The sequence below is a fragment of the Hydra vulgaris genome, chromosome 07 (genome assembly GCF_038396675.1).
Source record: "Hydra vulgaris chromosome 07, alternate assembly HydraT2T_AEP".
In the NCBI taxonomy this organism is placed as follows: domain Eukaryota; kingdom Metazoa; phylum Cnidaria; class Hydrozoa; order Anthoathecata; family Hydridae; genus Hydra; species Hydra vulgaris.
In genome coordinates, this window is record NC_088926.1 from 40,272,283 (window position 1) to 40,291,247 (window position 18,965).

Sequence of the window (18,965 nt, forward strand, 5' to 3'; positions counted from 1 at the left end):
ATAAGTTTTAAAAATACACGCAAAAAAATTAAATTCATAACTTTAATCTTTACTAATTAAATGATTTTATATTGACGAATGCTTTAAAAAGATTCGCTAATATAAATTTGTTTTGTTTTAATACGTTGACTTATTGTTGGAGCCACACACACACAGATGTTTAAAAGATTTAATAAAATGGCAGAGTATAAACTTTTTAATAACATATTTTGATCTATATTATTAAAAAGTTTTATATATACAGCATATAATATATACATATATTAGCTTATACGCTGCCTTTTTATTAAATTCAACTTATTTATGCAATCGTATAACAAGAATATGACAATCAAAGATATCATATATATAATGCTAAATATATTTTCGTCCTTCAGGACTCTTAAGTAATGTACATAAATATAAAATTATGTGGGATAAAATTTATATTACAAATTTTTTATCCGTCCGATTCAGATATAGAACTTATATCTTCACTGGTGCAGCTTTCTTCGCTACCATAATCAGTGGCAATACTAGCATTAGCTGAATCAAGGAAAAAAACTCTTCGCTTATCTAAGAAAATATCCACAGCACGACTTAAAATATCATCGCGTTCTTGTTGAGTGAAATTCGTGTCATTCCCTGCTATGATTATTGAGTCTTCCATTGTTGAGTGGTTCATCTTTAAACGCCTATCAGTCAAAATCACAGTCAAAATACTGAAAACGCGTTCGACAGCTGAATTAGAACCAGCAATACACATCAGAAGTTCAACTAAAAGACTCAAGTTTGGAAACTTAATTTTATAATAAAGAAAAATATTCTGCCATATTTGCAATGGTGTGAGTGCAGTGGTGTACTGCGCATTTATTAATAGTTTTGCAGCTCTCCATTCCGAAGGAACCATTTTAAAATCCATTCCTAATTTTTCTAGAGGGTAAAAAAATTCGTTTAGCAATAAAGATGCTGGCATCACCATACATGCTGTCTGCTGTCCATACTTGCGGATCTAACCAATCCATTGATTCGAATATGGGATTTAACAGCGAACTAAATCTATCGTTTATTAATGGCAGAATGATTTCAATTGCTAATTTTCTTACTTTAATGGCAGAATGAATACATTCAAAGTTAAGATTAGCCATATTGTTGAGTTCAATCTCAACAAACTCAGGGTTTGATTTTTTCAATTCGTTACCTTCTTTGAAATACGAAGAAAGAAGATTGGTTGAACCATCTTTTTCATTGAATATAAACTTGAGTAAATATGAATCAATAATATTATCAATATCTTCATGGCTTAATTCCGCTAAGCTAGCCTTTGTTATATCCACCGCTGGTTTTAACTCATTCACCATTAACATTTGTTTTTCAAAAACCAATGATAATGGTGATAACTTTTCTAAGATGTCCAAATAACTACAAACCATACATAATAGTCTGTAGTCATGCAACCGTTTGGACAATCCAGAAAGTTTAGCACGCATATCTGCTTTAGTGTCGCGATCAGCAAGAGTATTATCGAAACCCACAATAAGCGAAGGCCAATTATGTAAAAGTTTTGTAAAGCCGCGTCTCCTGTGACTTATAAAGCGCGTTCCAAATATTTTAGGCAACGTGTAATATGTAATGTTCAAAGCCTCAGCAGCTTTTTTAACTGCGCATTTTAGCTTTCCAGAATTGCGAAATAAATTAAATATGGAAATGTAAAAACGTTCACACTCTTTATACTGGGAAATATCTTTCACAGCATCTTTTATTGCTAATTCTAAACGATGGTTTACGCAGTGAATTTTTATCAGCCACATTCTATCTTTTTTTAATTGTGTTAACACGCCATTATAAATTCCAAAATTAACGCAAGCTCCGTCGGCCGTAGCGCTTACAAATTTGTATTTGTAAGCTGACGCAGTTAAAGGAACACTACCGGTTTCAATAAAAATGCTATCAATAGCCTTTTTAATGGTATTGGCATTCATACCACCCAAACTGTTCATATCAAGTAAAGAAACTACAAAACAGGCAGGGGTCCCTTCGCGTTCAACGCGCACAAGAATCAACTCTTTTTCATCCTTTGTTTTTCTAGCCTGAGAACCATCGGAAAGAATGGAGAAAAAGTTTGTTTCATTGACAATTTTAGCAACTTTTTCTTTAATGGCACTGGCAATGCATGAGATATATTCACGTGCTAAAAAAGAAATTAAAAACAATAAAATAAAATAATAATAATAAAACTAATATTTTTCAAATTAAAAAATAAAATGGATAAATCAAAAGGATAAGACCATTCGAATGTAAAATCTTAAAAAAAAAAAAAAATTAAACTTTCATTATAATAGTAACGTAACTTTAATTTGATTTTTTCATTTGAATTATTTTATTAAATTACGAAAAAGAAACTGAACCTAAAAATCAATAACCTGCTTTATTGTTGTCTTTTCCTTGTAAAAGGAGTGCACCATTAAGTCTTTGGCATTTGATCAGTGTCTTGAAATGGCTATGTGGCATGCTTGGTTTTAGAGCCATTTCATAGGCTGTTCTAATCATCTTTAATAACGCTTCGCGGTTGTCTTGTGTAATAGTTAACAAGTTTTCCATATCGAGGTTAGCAATACAACTACTTCCAGGATCTTCTGAGTTACCATTATCAATCAGCACCGCTAATCTATGGCTTTGCCCTCTAAGATGGCGATCAACCTTTATTATTATCAAAGAAAAAATCACGGTTCAAATTAAGCAATTTTCTAAAAAATTTATTCACTTAGTAATATAGTAAATTATAAGATAACTACAGTTATAAGTTATATAATGGTAGAAAAATTATGTTTAAATTAATTCCTGGAGTCACAAATTAAGAACAAGCTAATTATTTTAATTTTACCTGATACTTTGTCACCACACAAGTTCCCTCCGTAAACGCTGTCAAAGAATGATTTGATACTCCTTTAACTAAAGCATCCGTTAAAATTTCAGTTTTGTTCCTAGCACAAATCTTACACCATATTTTGACAACTAAGCCATTTTCTTCCGTGTATCCAATAACTGATTCTTTCCCCCACGAAAGAAAAGTTTTTAAGTTCTTAGATATTGGTTTACTATCTTGAATTTTTTTTGCTTCAGATGTCATTCTTACAAATTTGTTATACTTAAACTTAAATTTACTTATTTCTGTTTTAAATACTTATTAAAATGAAAAATAAAAAAAAAGCCCACTCACTATTCATAATCAGTGGTAAAGCAGTTCCGCTTCCTCCTCGTAATTTATTTTTACCTTTTGAGATTAATCATAAAAAAATGCTTTCAGATAGTTTGACGTATTTAAAATTTGGTTTTGGTTAGTAAAATAAAAAATAAAAATATAATTCATTTGGAATGTAATTTTTTTGGATACTGATCATTATAGACCGCTAATTCAGGGGTCTAGCACATTGCGGAATTGTTTTTAACATTTTTAAAGATACTGCTAAAAACAACGTTCTAACATTGTCATAGTAACGGAATGATTTAATTGTTTCTTTTGTTCGTCGTACTACAAAGAATCGTATGTAATTTGTAAAAACAAAACTCAGGCCAACTACGTAAAGCGCGAAATGGTTAAAAAAAGATTGACTTTTTTATTTATTAAATAAATCAACAAACGTTTGTTTATTAGAATCTTGTTGAAATAAATCAGAAGTACTCAAATAAAAGAAATTATACTAAACTCTTTGATAAATTGAATAACAATTGTTTCTTTATTAAACAATTATTAATAGTAAGTTTTTACTTTATATAAAAGAGTGTCGCTTAATTATAAAAGACGAAGTTTATTAATTATTCTAAACTTATTTTATAACAATTTAATCAGGAAGCTTTTAACTTTTGTAATTGTCTCTCATCGGTCCAGTTGAACTTTTTTGCGCTTGATTATTTTTTGAAATGTTCTCAAAACATCTATGAAGCCGTGGGCAAGTTGTCGCAACTAAATATTGTATGCGTGGTCAAGATCAGAGTGCGATCGCACGCCTTTCCCGACCAAGCCTGTATAAGAAGTGAAAAAATTTCAAACTTTTAGCTTTTAATTTTCTTTTAGCTTTATTTATTTTATTTAGCTAATCTTTGTGTAGCTCCAACTGATGTTCCTGTCCCTTATTTAAATACAAGTGTGCAAGATTCTAATATTATTCCATTACAAATTTATCCGGCAGCTAATATACATGGTTTAATTGAATAAGTTTTTTTGTTTTTATTTTTTATTCTTTTTCAATCAAATAAAAAAAATACAATTTTTATTTTTTTCACAGTTAAAAAAATAAATAAATATTAGAATTAAAGTTTATTAATATTATAAATATTTATGTATTTATTAATATTATAAATATAACATAAATATTAGAAAATATTAATAACGCGAAATTATTTATTTTAGTCACTATGAGCTTTTTGTTATTGATATTAAAACTTCTGTACTTTCATCATCAATAAATTCAGCAAACTTTGCTAGTGCTAAAGATCATCGCTATTGACGTTACATAAATAATAACACAGAAAATTCTATTAAACCAGACTTTCATGTTGCTGCATTGTTTACTGACGATGAGCTTCCGAAACTTTTTAAACTTGGTGATGGTTCAAACAACAATAGAAAACTTATTATTTAACATTTTTGCGTGCTTATGGCAAGGTATCATTTTCAACAATACTTTATATACAATTGTTTAGATAATATTATTTTTTAAACATTAATGATACTCTTAAAACAAAATTTTGGATATATATAATAAAACAGCTAGTTTCAAAAATTTCTTCCTAAATAATTTTTAATGACAGCTGAATATCTTTTTTGTTAGATTGGCATTTTTTATATGGTAACATTTTAAAAATAAAAGTTCACACCTAAATTTTAAAAATTGTCACAGTTTTTTCTTAAAAAAAAAAATAATAATAATAATGAGGAAAATTTTTATTTGCTAAACGAAAAGTTCTTCATATCCCCAATGTGATAAAAATAAGTGTTTTGAACAAATAGAGTTAAATCCATAATTTTAAAATATTTATATAACTAAACTCTTTTGAAGAAGTCTACATTTAATATATATATATATATATATATATATATATATATATATATATATATATATATATATATATATATATATATATATATATATATATATATATATATATATATATATGTATGTATATATATATATATTAAATGTTTTTTGATAAGCGATACTATAGGTGTGTATATATATGTATATATATATACACCTATAGTATCGCTTTCAGGGACAGATTTTACAAAAAAATGTACACTTACTGGGACATTAGCATTATTGGGGACACTTAATTGTACCCATTAATTTTTTGTCCCCATAAGCATTGTTTTTTTGTTAAAAAAATGTCCCCGCAAGCAACTTTTATAAAGAATGAAAAGTACATACATCGACTATCAAATAGCCTGACTCGCAGCGGAGTGCTACTACATCAACTGAAGGTTTGGTTCGAGTCAGCATCGAGGTCAGGCTTAGGGTTAGTGTTACAGCAAGGTTTAAATATGGTAATATTACTGTAATTAATTGCTTTTGTAAATAAATGAAAATAAAAATGAAATATAATATATAATGAATAAATAAAAATAACAAAAATAAATATAAAAAACATATTTTTATAATAAAAAAATAGATTTAAAAATATGTATAAATAAAAATAGAAATATGACAAAAATTAAAAAATAATTGTATTTATGTAAAAATAGCGTCAACTAGGAATGTATATATATATATATATATACAGGGATGCACAGAGGGTGCACAGTGGGCCAGAATGCACTTTTACTGGACAAAATTCATAACTAATTTAATATTAGAGCTATATTCACTAAAATTAGTATGAGTACTAATATGATGTCTGCGCTTTTTATAAAGGTAATATTTTTTTATTTCGTTGCTATGGATACCTTTATTTTGCTTAGCAACAAGCTACTTTTGTTATCTGCAGATATTTTATAAGTGCTATATTCACTAAATTTGGCATGAGTACCAATATGAGATCACACTTCTTACAAAAGTGATAATTTTTTAAATTTAGTTGTTATGGATACTTATATTGCTTAGTTACCGGATCTTTCCTTAGTTACAAGTGGTAAATTGATATTTGAATATCTTATCGGATTTTTGACCCACCTATATTGAATAAAAATTGAGTATTTAGGTAAATAATGTTTTAGGAATAATAAAAGCAAAAAATAGTGCAAGAAAACGTTATCAATTTTAAATTACATCAAAAAATTATAAAACAATAATATCGTTTGAAGATTGGTTAAGTAATTGTAAAACATCTGAAGGAAATGCTTTATGATTTGTTTGGTGTGATGTTGATTTACGCAATGATGAAATAACAGGATCACTGGAAACTAGGAGTCTATTGATAAGATCAGTATTTGTTGCTTTTCTGGATGTTTTTCGGCTGAAATTTTCGCGATAAGATTTAAAGTCTTTATTTCTAGCCTCTTGAGCTTCCTCTGACATAAGTCCGATGGGTAATGTAAGGCTTTTAATTATGTCATGTCCATGTATCAATACTTTGTGAACTGATTGAACCATGTAATACCATGGATAAAGGGACACATATAGTCTAAAAGTGTCAAAACAATAATCCTTGAACTTTAAGCATTCTATTTCATATCCTGAAGAGAGCGTTACCAAGATAATGTAAAATCTGAATATAAGGTTTTGGTCAATACCCAGAATTTCAGCTGTTTGTTCATATGCTGCAAAAGCACGCCTTGAGGTATTGCCATCATTACTTGTTCCAGAACCACCGCTTTTAGGGAAATCAACAACAAGTCCCATTTTGTTCATAAAATCAGTCTGAATCTTTTTAGCTACAGATGCCTTTTCTTTGTGTTCTTTAGATCTTGCTTGCCACTTTCTTGTTTCTTTTTTATATGCAATGTGCAATAACATCTCAAAAAATTGAATCCATACATGAAGACTGGAAAGACCATATTTGAACTCTCTGTTAGTATAATCTATATTAAGGATATCAAGACTATTCATATTTTTTGGAGAGACACCACACACTGAACAGCATTGGTTTGAGTTATTTTTTTCAGATAATATTGTTTGAACCTTCCCATCAATCATTGTAAGTTCAATAATACAATTCACTTCAATAGAAGATCCGCAAACCTCTAATAAAGTCATACCCAAGCTTTCTATCTCACTTTTAATGTACTGATCTTCTTCAATCACAGATTCCTTGGATTCCATTTTGTATGCAAATCTTATGGGTCTACAATAGGCTGTGGAGGACGACTTTTGATTTCTCCAAATAGGCACCTTTTTGTTGCTGTTGTTAAATCCAGTCAAATCCAATGGGACAAGACATGTAATAAATAATGATTCTTCACACTTTAAATCTCTGTTAATGTCGGGTTTTGATAAAACTTGTTTATAAATGCTTTGGCCAGTAGCACCATCAAAACCAGCCTTACACGTTAGTGTCATTGTTTTTATTGCTTTGTCGTTCAATATCAAGTGCCTTAGCACAGGTTCCTGAACTGCACAGATTCTTTGCAAAGTATGAGTCATTAAATCTTTTAAAGGAACTGAAGCTGAATAGTCCTCCACTGTTATGTTTGCAGGATAACATTTCAATTTTGCATCTCTGACATCATTGTAAGCGGGGTAGATGTTATATTCTTTCTCCAAGGCTCCGCTTCTAATCAATTGATAGGAAGCTTTTGTCAGACTTGCATCAATTATTAAAGCCAGTGCTTCGTCTGCTGATTATTTAGTTGCTTTATCTGTATTTGATATATTTAAAACATTCTTGGCAGCAATAACAACAGATTCATCTCTAAATTTTTTATTAGCAGCAAAAAATAATTCATTGGATGAATGAGATTCAATTAAACAAGATACACGCCGTTTTTTAGTTTTATTAGAACTATTATCAAATGCAACTGGTTTTCGACCACGTCTACTTGCAGTTGGTTCATTGTCTTTTTTTCTGACAATTAAATATTCATTAAGCCAGTTCACAAACTTCTTTTCAAAATTTTTCACAGTATAGTTTGCAGATTTCCACTTTTTTTTATACAAGTAAACAAAGCGTTGAACAGCATGTCTAAATTCAACATCTTTAAAATCAGCAAATTTTGGCTGAATAAATTTTAATATATCTTCAGTAATATTTTGTTTTGAAATACTAAGATTGTTTTTTTGGAGAAAATTATGAATGTCTAAGTTTAACAAAACCATATCTAAATAATTATTGTAACAAGTATTTTGTATTTAAAAGTAAAATGTTATAATATATATGCCGCCTGGACTACTAATACTTGTTAGTAATTAAGTTACTACAAGTGTTAGTAATTAAAATTAAAAGTAACTAAATTACTGTCAGTGTTAGTAATTAAATTACTAACAACTACCGAAAATATGTTGTTGCTATGTTATGCAAAGTAAGGTATCCATAGTAACCAAAAAAAGTTAACCTCATAAGAATTCTGAATCTCATTTTAATACATACCCCCAATATTGTGTATTTAGCGCAAGTAAAATACTGTTAAAACAACTTTAATGTAAAAAAGAGTTGTTGCTATGCAAAATTTAGTACCATAGCAACCAAGTTAAAACATACATAAAATCTGAACGGGGATTTAAGGGGACGAGCAATCAATTAAAACTTGATTGAAGCATCATATAGCTCAAATAAATATAAGACAACACATGGCAAATTGTGGTAATTATTAGTTATTGTGCGGCAAAAAATAAGTTTCTTAAGAAATTTTTTTTTTTAATCTGTGATTTTCAAAGTATAACTGAGATAACATGCTATGACAAATTTATTTCACACATTGGTTTTTCTTATCTCTAAATACTCTAGAATAACATGTACTAATTTTTTGTTTCAAAAACGTAGATGTAATTGAAATATAATACAAGGTTGATGTCACCGTTAATTACTTATTTATAATTTTTATTTTTTTTTATTTTATCTCAATATTCAAATGCTTAGAGTCCTGGTAACTAAGGGATTTAATATAAATAAATTATCAATAGATTTCTCCTAATATATGTAGATACTAAAATTAAATAGGTTTTCAAGATTAGACAACTAAAATTTTTCCCATTTTGTCCACCTACTGGCCCGCTGTGGGGTGGTGGATCCGGGTTGGTTTCCCGGGCATCACATTTATGGGGTATCATCATCTAAATAAAAGTTTTCCAAATTTATGTCTTGTTTTGTCTAAAAAAAATAAAGGATTTAAAATTTATTATTTTATATACTGTAAAATCCCCTAAGCTCAGTCACCATGTAATTTCGGTCATTTAAGAAAAAATATAAAAAATGTATGCAAAACTCATATTTTACAAATTTTTTTTCACAAATTATTTTTGTAATTAGTTCGTAAATATGAACCTATAAAAAAAAAATGTTTATATGGAAACTGCTGAAACAATTCTTTAGCAAAACAACAATTTGAAAAAATGCATACAATTTAAATCTAAAATAAGCAAATTATTAAAATAAATGATTACATTTAATCTTAGTCATATTAAGAATCACCAAATTAATCATATTTATAAAAAAAATTTATTAATTTTTGAAAATTAACTAATTTTTTTATAAAAATTGGTGAAATTTGGAAATACTATAACTTCAGTCATTCACAGTTATTCAATGAAGGAAATAATTAGCAGTAATATTGTGAAATGTTTTCAAGAGTTGCGAATGTCAAATTTACCGGTAACTTTACCTGTAAATTTAGCAGTAAATTTTGACATTTTTGTAATGGATACACACCATGGTATTTTATTTGAATAAAAAACTTGTTCATAGTTTCAAAATAAACTGAGGATTCTTTGAGTTCTAAAAAATATCAAGCTTGTGACATTTTTTTGGAGATGAAATTACAGCTCAAAGACTTGACAAATTATGAATGCATTGTGAATCCTATGATAATTGGTTGTGTGGATCTTGCTGTTCTACTATGGTCAACGATACATGAAAGAATTGCCAATAAACATACAAAGCTCATTTAAAACAATTTAGTGTTATTTTGTTAATTAAAAAAACCTTTTTAAATTAATTGTAAAATATATTTTCAATTTTATTAACCAGTGGCGTAGCAAATGTGATAATGGCCAAAGTAATAAAATAGTTGACTAATTATCATAAAAATTAAATTTAAAAAAAACTTAGTTAATAGTTACTTCATAGTCTCTTCATAGTCGCTTTTTTTGTCAACAATTTCACAAAATTGTTGACAAAGATTGTTGCACAAGATACATTGCAATCCATAAAGATTGATTGATAATTGATAATTGCAAAGATAGATTGTTGTTTTACTTTTCTTAGCAGGATTGTTGCAATACATCTTGCACAACAATCTTTGTCAACAGTTTTAATGTTCGGACTGCAAAACCTTATCAGCAAAAGCTAGTACAGATTTATTAAAATAATGAAAAACTATAAAGCAACTATAAAGTGCTAAATATTCAATCCTAACATTTAAATATTTCTTTCAACAAACTTTTTTTTGTAATATATAAAAAATTGAGCAATATTGATAATATTTTACAAGTTCAAAATCATCAGCTGCTACTACTATTTTATTGTATTTGCTAGAAAAAAATTTGAAAGTGAAAGTAAAATCATTAAATGTAAATAAGTATATTTTTATCATGTCATGGTAAAATCTGGTAATGGAGTAATTATGTAGTGGTAGTGGTGTAATTGTGTATTAAGTATTTATTACATATTACTTATTTAACCTTTTTTTTAAAAAAAGTTGTATTAATATTTTGGATGAAGGTTTAAAAATGAATAAATTAATTATGAATTGATTTATTATTAGTTATTTATTTTTAAATCATATTTTTAATGTATGTATAAATTATTATTTTGAGTAACAATACTTTTTTTTTGTGCTTTTCTGCGCCATACAATTTTACATAATTGCATTGTAAACAATTTTTTAAATTTTTAGGTTCATCGTTTACATTGCAATACACCTGGTATGACTAGCCATCCACCGATAAATATAGAAACTTTATCTAAGCATGTAAAAAATTTAAAACTTGATAATGGAATATAATTTATTCAAGAATTTGAAGTAAGATTTTTATGATTTTATTTTATTTTTTTAAGATGATTTGGATTTAACTAAAGTTATAATTTTTATTAGTCCATCCAATCTTCAGAAAAATATTCTTGAGAAGTTGCAAGATTAAACATAAATCTTTCAAAGAATCGATATCCAAATGTTGTTGCATGTATGTATTAATGTTGTATATAAAAATCTCCAAATGTTGTTGAATTAATTCCTGTTTTTTAAAACCAACAATACCTAATTTTGTTCTCTATCTAATGTTAGAGTACAATGAAAAAATAAATTTTTCAGAATACTAATAAGTATTCTATGCCCGCCTCAATGTCCTTGAAGAAATGCCTCATTTTCCTGTTTAAAATAATAAAAAATTCAATGCGTTTATTACTAATTTCTTAAACAACCAAATCAGCAATAATGATAATTTAAACCGAAATATATTGAAATGAAGTTTCAAATATAATTGCTTTTGCTGTTTACTGATGTCTTCTCTATGTTTAATAAAATAAATGAAATAATAAATGTTGACAAAAGCGGTAAAGTTTTAAAAACTGAAGTCAAGTTTTCCCCAACCAGTCATTGCAGATCCAGCCTTCACTATCATCGTCAACACAAAAACCTGTTACTCGTGCTTCCATTCAATTTTGGTTAATTGAAAAGCCATCATTTTCAATTACTTGTTCCAAAAGTTTAGATTTTTTTTTTTTTTTTTTTTTTTTTTTTGACAAGGTCAAAAATCAAGTCACGAATCTAGAAATTGGGTATGTTGTTATTGAAACTTAAACTTGGAACATTGCACGCATAAAGACAAAACAAAATCAATAGAGAAATCCATGTTATATCTTGTTTCTTTCCTAAAAACAACTTAAGTTCTTTGCAAATTTCAAAACTGCCTAACCAGCATTGGATAAGCAATTACCAATTGAAAGAGTATTTGATTTAAGTTTGCTACCAAAGTTTGCACTACATTTTCAAGAGATGGCTATAGAGAGAAACATTAAGTTGTTTTTAACATTTGACAAAAGTATTTGAATTCAATTTACTTTGTTTAGCTAAAAAGTCAGTTCTGCTGTGAAACACAATTAAGTTGCCAATTTTTAAGAAGTTACAGTGCCTAAGTGTTTTTCTTATTGTAAGCCAGTTTTTTGCAAAATCATTTGTCAACTGATTTGTTAAATCTAATAGGATTAACCGAATCTCATTTATTGTTTGACATTCTTGACGTCAATACAAGTTGGCTTGCTATTCCAATTCAACAGTGGATGGCTCAACCAGGATACCAAGAAGCTAAGAAATTTGTTCACACAGTAAAGGTAATAAATAATCTGCAGAGATCTGCTGCCATAATCAATTATCCAAAATAAAAAGAATGATTGCTGCACGACATTGAAAATCTCAGGCAGTAACAAAATTAAGTTAAAAAATACGTTCTTTAATTATGTTTTGATGTTCTATTTTTCGATTTCTATTTTCCTTTAAAGTATAAACAAAACTAGCATGACTTAATTTCATTATGCTGCTTTCAATTGATTTTTACACTTAAAGATACTGACATATGACATACTCAGTAAAATTATTTCTCTGTGTTTGTAATCATAAATGCTTGTCTTTAGGTGCTTTGCATAGGCTCTAACATTATAATGAGAAATAATTAGATGTTGTTGGTTTTAAAAAAATGTGCATACAACTCTATTGTTGCATGTATATATAAAAGTTGTAGGATATAAGCATTCAACTTCTTATGGTATAATTTTCAGAAATTGAAATTTTTCAGATGATGAAACTCGTGTTAAATTAGAATGTCCATCCCATAATTCTTCAGATTATATAAGTGCAAATTACATTGACGGATGTCGCAAACAAAAAGCATACATTGCTTCACAAGGTCCAATGAAAAACACAATCAATGATTTTTGTCTTCTTTGTTGGGAACAAAATGTTCAAGTTATTGTTATGGTTACAAAACTTGAAGAAAGGGGAAGAGTAAGCAAAGACATATTATTATATTTAAAAGTTCTTTGTATTTATGATTATATTCCAAAATCCTTTGTATTTATGATTATATTTGAAAATTTGAAAAGTAGTGTAATTAATCCTAAGTTTTAAATAGTTAAAGTTATTATCTCTCTAAATGTCTAAATAGTTAAAGTTATTATCTCTCTGAATATCTAAATAGTTAAAGTTATTATCTCTCTAAATATCTAAATAGTTAAAGTTATTATCTCTAAATATCTAAATAGTTAAAGTTATTATTTCTCTAAATATTTAAATAGGTAAAGTTATTATCTCTCTAAATATCTAAATAGTTAAAGTATTATCTCTCTAAATATCTAAATAGGTAAAATTATTATCTCTCTAAATATCTAAATAGTTAAAGTTATTATCTCTCTAAATATCCAAATTGTTAAAGTTATTATCTCTCTAATTAGTTAAAGTTATTATCTACCTAAGTATCTATATATTTAAATTTATTATTTAAATATGTTAGTAATTAAATTTATTATTTAAATATGTTAGTAATTAAATTTATTATCTAATTATTTAATTAATTATTCAGAAAAATAACAATAAGACACTGAAATACTATATAATAATAATCTTTTAAATTTTTTAAAAATTGTTTTCATTTATGGCAGTAGTATTTTAGTAAACTTTGATACAATGTCCAAATTACAAACTTAAGTTAATGATTACAAAGTACTTTCATAAACTGTTACTGAGTATTTTTTTATTTACAGCATTTTTTTAGCATTTATTCTTTATCACAGTAAAGTTTTTTATTCAAATCATCGTCCTGGGGGTATTTATATAAAGTATTAAAAGAATAAATTTGGTAATAAAATTTAAAAAAAAAATAAAGTTACATTATTTTAAAAACTTTATTTTAAGAAGATTGTTTATATAGAAGATTTTTTTTTTTTTTAAATAGATTTCATTTTTTTTTTTTTATTTCACAGTTTTAGTTTAAAATATTTTTTTTTGCAAACTTTTTTTATTTTTAAAGAGTTAACAAAAGATAAAACATGAATGAAACACAAGAGATGACAATAAAATATTAAATTTAACTGATAACGCTATTTAAGTTGACATTAGATATGATTGTTGTAAAATTCTGATGATAAAGTTGTAAGTAATAGCTATAATTGAAAAGAATGTCACTGTGCATATTATCCAGAGGTGTAGGCTGGATTTAAACCTTGAATCTCCTAATTGTGAGTCAACTGCACTGGCACTAGTCATCTTCATACCCCATTTAATGAAAGTATAATAAAATGATATTGGAAGTATGTCCTCAGAAAAATAACTGGTATCTACATCTAAGATCTTTTATCATGATATAGTAATAATAGTTTTTATGAACTTTAAAATTCATAAAATTAATAAAGTGTTACAAGGATCCCTAAGTGTCATGACAATGTTGTGTTCATGTAAAAATCAAGGCGAGTTGTGTTCATATTTAAGTCATAACATATTGTGTTCATGTTAAAGAGAATGTTTAAAAGAAATGTTCGAGCTAAATGTTTTTTAAACAAAACAAAATAATAAATGTATAACTAAAATAACTAACTTGTTTGCGTTGTTCTTTATTTTAGTCAGAATTTATAAGTCTTTAAAATATACACACTTTTTTTGGCGCAATCTATTGACTTTATCATTTATTCAAAGACATTTAATTCTTAAGAGTTTCAGTTTAAAAATGGTATCAAATATTTTGTTCATAATTTAATGCTTTTGAAATAATTAAAAAATAAATAACTGAACAAATTGTTTAGTAATTTAGTAAGAAAAAAAAAACTGTAAAGAATTCCTGAATTTTTTTATCAAAATTCCACAATGACATGATATACTAAAAGTCTTTGGAATTAAATGAGCTTGAACAAGTTATGGTTTGTAGATTGCGTCAAAAAAAGCTTTGTATAATTGAAAGACCCAAAATTCTGAATAAAATAGAGATATATACATATGTATATATATCTGTATATATATCTGTATATATATATATATATATATATATATATATATATATATATATATATATATATATATATATATATATATATATATATATATATATATATATATATATATATATGTATATATATATATATGTATATATATGTATATATATGTATATATATGTATATATATATATATATATATATATATATATATATATAATATATATATATATATATATATGTATATATATGTGTATATATATATATATATATATATATATATATATGTATATATATGTATATATATATATATATATATATATATATATATATATATATATATATATATATATATATATATATGTATGTATGTATATAAATTAGTAAAAAATACTTATCTAACTTTTTCTTCAACTTTAAGTTTCACCATTGCTGGATCATCCGGTAGAGTTACTAAATCTCAAAAAAAATTCAATTCAAAGAAAAAAATATTTTACAGGAAGTTATAAATTATTATAACCAAAAATAAAAAGTAAAAAATTTTTTAATTACTATATTTTTTTGGTTAACGAGAAGTTACAGAAAGTAATTATTAAATAAATTTCTTTGGAATGGGGATAAATTAATTTGGTCATTTGTTTTTATAATTTTTTAAGAGGTATTTATTTTCATGCCTACATTTAGAAATTAATTCAGATTTTTTATTTATTTATTTAATTATTTAATAAATAAATAAATAATTTTCTAAAATAATGAACTTTTTCTTTATTTAGTCAAAGTGTGAACAGTATTGGCCTGATCATGGCTCAGAAATATATGGAACTATTAGAGTAGAATTAAAGTCAGAACTCAAACTATGCAATGATTGTATTCGAACTTTTGAAATTTCTTCCACTGTCAATGGAGAAGTTAGGGTTGTTAAACATCAATATTTACAGTGGCCAGATCCTGTAGTGCCCTCCTGCCCTGGTCCAGTCCTTGTATTTGTTAGACGAGTTCATTCTTTTGAACCTCCTGGTTGTGGTCCAACTGTTGTTCATTGTAGTGCAGGTGTTGTTCGTAGTGCTTGTTATATTGCTATTGATGCAATGCTAGAACGTATAAAGTATGATAACATGATTGACATTTATGGTTACGTAAACATGATGCGTTCACAAAGAAACTTTATGGTTCAAGCTGATGAGCAATACATGTTTGTGTATGACGTTCTTGTTGAAGCTATTGAATGTGGAATAACCGAGTTGACATCTCGAGAATTTTCGGCAGAGTTTAAACAATTAACTTCTTTGTTAAACAATGGTAGGGAAACTCTTCTTGAAACCCAATTCAAAAGTTTATCAACTGTTGATGAATATGACTCTTCTGCAATGACAATTGCTTATGCTAACGAACATAAAAATCGATCAAAGGGTATTGTTCCATTTGATTCCAATCGTTTACAACTTCAGCCATTAAGAAGTCATGAAGGTAACGATTATATTAATGCATCTTACATTGATGGATATTATCGTTCTAGCCAGTTTATAGCTACACAAGGGCCTAGTGAAAAGACTGCTGCGGATTTTTGGCGCATGATTATGGATGTAAATTGTACGATCATTGTTATGGTGACAAATCTTGATGAAAAAGATGGACATGTAAACATTTTTAACGTTATTTAAGTTTATATAAGTTTTAAGTTAATTTTTTTGTATAACTTGAAACTTTTTGTTATGTTTAGTTGGGATATTTTATTTTGAAAAAACAATTTTATATTTAGGAGCAATGTTACCCGTATTGGTCTAATTCAAAATCAATGAATCATCTTTTGTATGTTATTGATCCAATCAACGGAAATAGATTTGCAAATTTTATTATTAGAGAGTTTAAAGTCTCTGATATCAAGGTTTGATGTTTTAAACCTAAATAAAGGTTTTATAAGTTTTTTAAAATAAAGGTTTTGTTTTTAAGCTGAAAGTTTGATTACTAGAGATCTTTGGTTTTCTCTGTCCGTTACAGTTTTTATTCTGTTTTTGTTCATTTGTTATTTATAAAAGTTTTTTTTAATTGATAGAGTTCAAGTTTCTTTCAAATTTTGTTAAAAGTTTTTTTTGTTAGAATGATGTCATTCGAAATATACGTCAGTATCACTATTTAAACTGGCCTATTGGTCGAGTACCAGACTCATCTGAAAGTTTAATAGAGTTTATCGGCCACGTGCAAAAAGCTAGTGATAAATTCAGTCCGTTGTCGCCTATTGTGGTACACAGCAGGTAGTATTTTTAATTTTTTCTATTCATAGGTTTATAATAACATTCAAAAGATCAGTTATCATGTTTTTAATTAATGTTTTTTAATTTATTTATTGATTTATGTTTTGGATTTATGTTTTCGATTTATTTATTAACAAATTTATAAAATAATTAACAAAATACTTGGTTTTTGTTTTTGACTTGATAAAAATTAATTATTGATATATTGAACTTAAAATAATCTTTTTTTAAGTCTTGGGGCTGGTAGAACTGGAGTGTTCATAACTCTTAGTATTGCGTTAGAATGTTTACGGAATGAGGATAAAGTAGATATATATCAGATTGTTAAATCTCTATATATCTACTTTACCACCATAGGCCGTATATGGTTGAATCACTTGAACAATACGAATTTTGTTATAAAGTGGTATTTGACTTTCTTAAAAACTTCGACTTCATAGCTTGATATAGAAGCGTCGTTTTATTTTTAAATACGTTATAAGCGTTATAGACGCTTTAAAAGTGTTATACATGCTTCATAAGCTTTATAAATGCTTCATAAGCGTTATACATGCTTCATAAGCGTTATACATATATGGATATGCGTTATAAGCATATAATATTTTTGTTGCTAATTTAGAACAAATGTAAGACGTTACGAGTCTCGTAAACATTGACATAACTTTGAGGTGAAATTTTTAATATAAAAAGTGGTTTCTGTGTTAAATCCTTCTTCATGGTATATTTTTGTGTTTTTATGTTTTATAATATCTTTTATATAAAATGTGATGTTCATATGAATTTAGAAAGGTCACATAAAATAGAAAGTTCACAAATCTCTTTTCAATCGTTTAAAAGTTTTGTTTGCAATGATAATATTTTGCGTTTGCGTCAAGTATTCTAATTTGCAGAATGTCTTTTAATTTGCAGAATATCGAAATTTTCTCTATTTTTTTTTAAATCTGTTTTTACAAAAGGAAAACTTATACTCAACATTGTTATACTCAACATTGAAACTATTTTTGAACACTTTCGTTCAAAGTATTTTTGTATTTTGAAGTTTTATTTTTTAAACATTTTATTTGTTTTTTTTAATGCTTTTGATATTTGATAATATATATTTTATTTTTTTATTTTATACTAACGGTTCAATACTAATTATAAGATCCTGGATGTGATTTCTTAAAAATATCGTTTTCAACAAAATGTTGTGGTTTCTTATTTTCTTCGCACATATTTGTTTTATATACTACTCAATAGAGTTACATACTACTCGATAGAGTAATATGTAACTCTATCGAGTTACATACTACTCTTACATACTACTCGATATAGTTAAGGCTAAACGTTACTACTCGATAGAGTTACTCGATTAAGGTAAATCTTTGCAAAATTTGCGATTTTCAAAAGTTTTTAAAAAATGAAAAGTTAAACTTTTATTTTGCCAGGTTCAATATAAAATACTTTAAATTTTTCCGCAAATCCGAATAAATTAACTCCTCTTAAATTATAATTAAAATTTAAGTAAATTTAATAATTTCGAATAATTTAAGTTGCAAAAGATGTTGTTAAAAACGCTCGCATTTGTCTATTTCGCTCAACGAGGGAAAAGTTTCAATTTGCCATACTTAACAATATTCGTGTTTATAACCTATTTTAAACATTAGAAAAGTGTGGCATGTCAAAAAG

The 18,965-nt window shown here is 26.6% G+C and overlaps 2 protein-coding genes across 2 annotated transcripts in view; one reads left to right on the forward strand and one right to left on the reverse strand.

Annotated features, from left to right (window-relative positions):
* LOC136082790 (receptor-type tyrosine-protein phosphatase S-like) overlaps nt 1-17,830 on the forward strand; it is a 39,961-nt gene extending 22,131 nt beyond the window's left edge. The window contains 9 exon segments of the mRNA XM_065802214.1: nt 10,967-10,994; nt 12,272-12,399; nt 12,632-12,671; nt 12,861-13,069; nt 15,819-16,682; nt 16,805-16,930; nt 17,143-17,297; nt 17,530-17,626; nt 17,629-17,830. Coding sequence (XP_065658286.1) covers nt 10,967-10,994; nt 12,272-12,399; nt 12,632-12,671; nt 12,861-13,069; nt 15,819-16,682; nt 16,805-16,930; nt 17,143-17,297; nt 17,530-17,626; nt 17,629-17,742 — 1,761 coding nt within the window. The 3' untranslated portion in view covers nt 17,743-17,830.
* On the reverse strand, nt 812-3,243 carry LOC136082483 (zinc finger protein 862-like). The gene is made up of 3 exons (XM_065801871.1): nt 2,864-3,243; nt 2,403-2,679; nt 812-2,170 (listed from the first exon to the last, which is right to left on the reverse strand). Exons 1-3 carry the CDS (start codon nt 3,107-3,109, stop codon nt 891-893), a joined length of 1,803 nt encoding a protein of 600 aa, XP_065657943.1. The 5' UTR covers nt 3,110-3,243; the 3' UTR covers nt 812-890.
* Nucleotides 17,831-18,965: the final 1,135 nt, after the last annotated feature.

Coding starts and splice junctions, on each gene's coding strand:
- LOC136082483 (XM_065801871.1), bottom strand. CDS start 3,109: ATGACATCTGAAGCAAAAAAAATTCAAGATAGTAAACCAATATCTAAG. Junction 2,680..2,863: donor GTGTGGTGACAAAGTATCAG/GTAAAATTAAAA, acceptor ATAATAATAAAG/GTTGATCGCCATCTTAGAGG. Junction 2,171..2,402: donor AAAAGACAACAATAAAGCAG/GTTATTGATTTT, acceptor TTTCTTTTTTAG/CACGTGAATATATCTCATGC.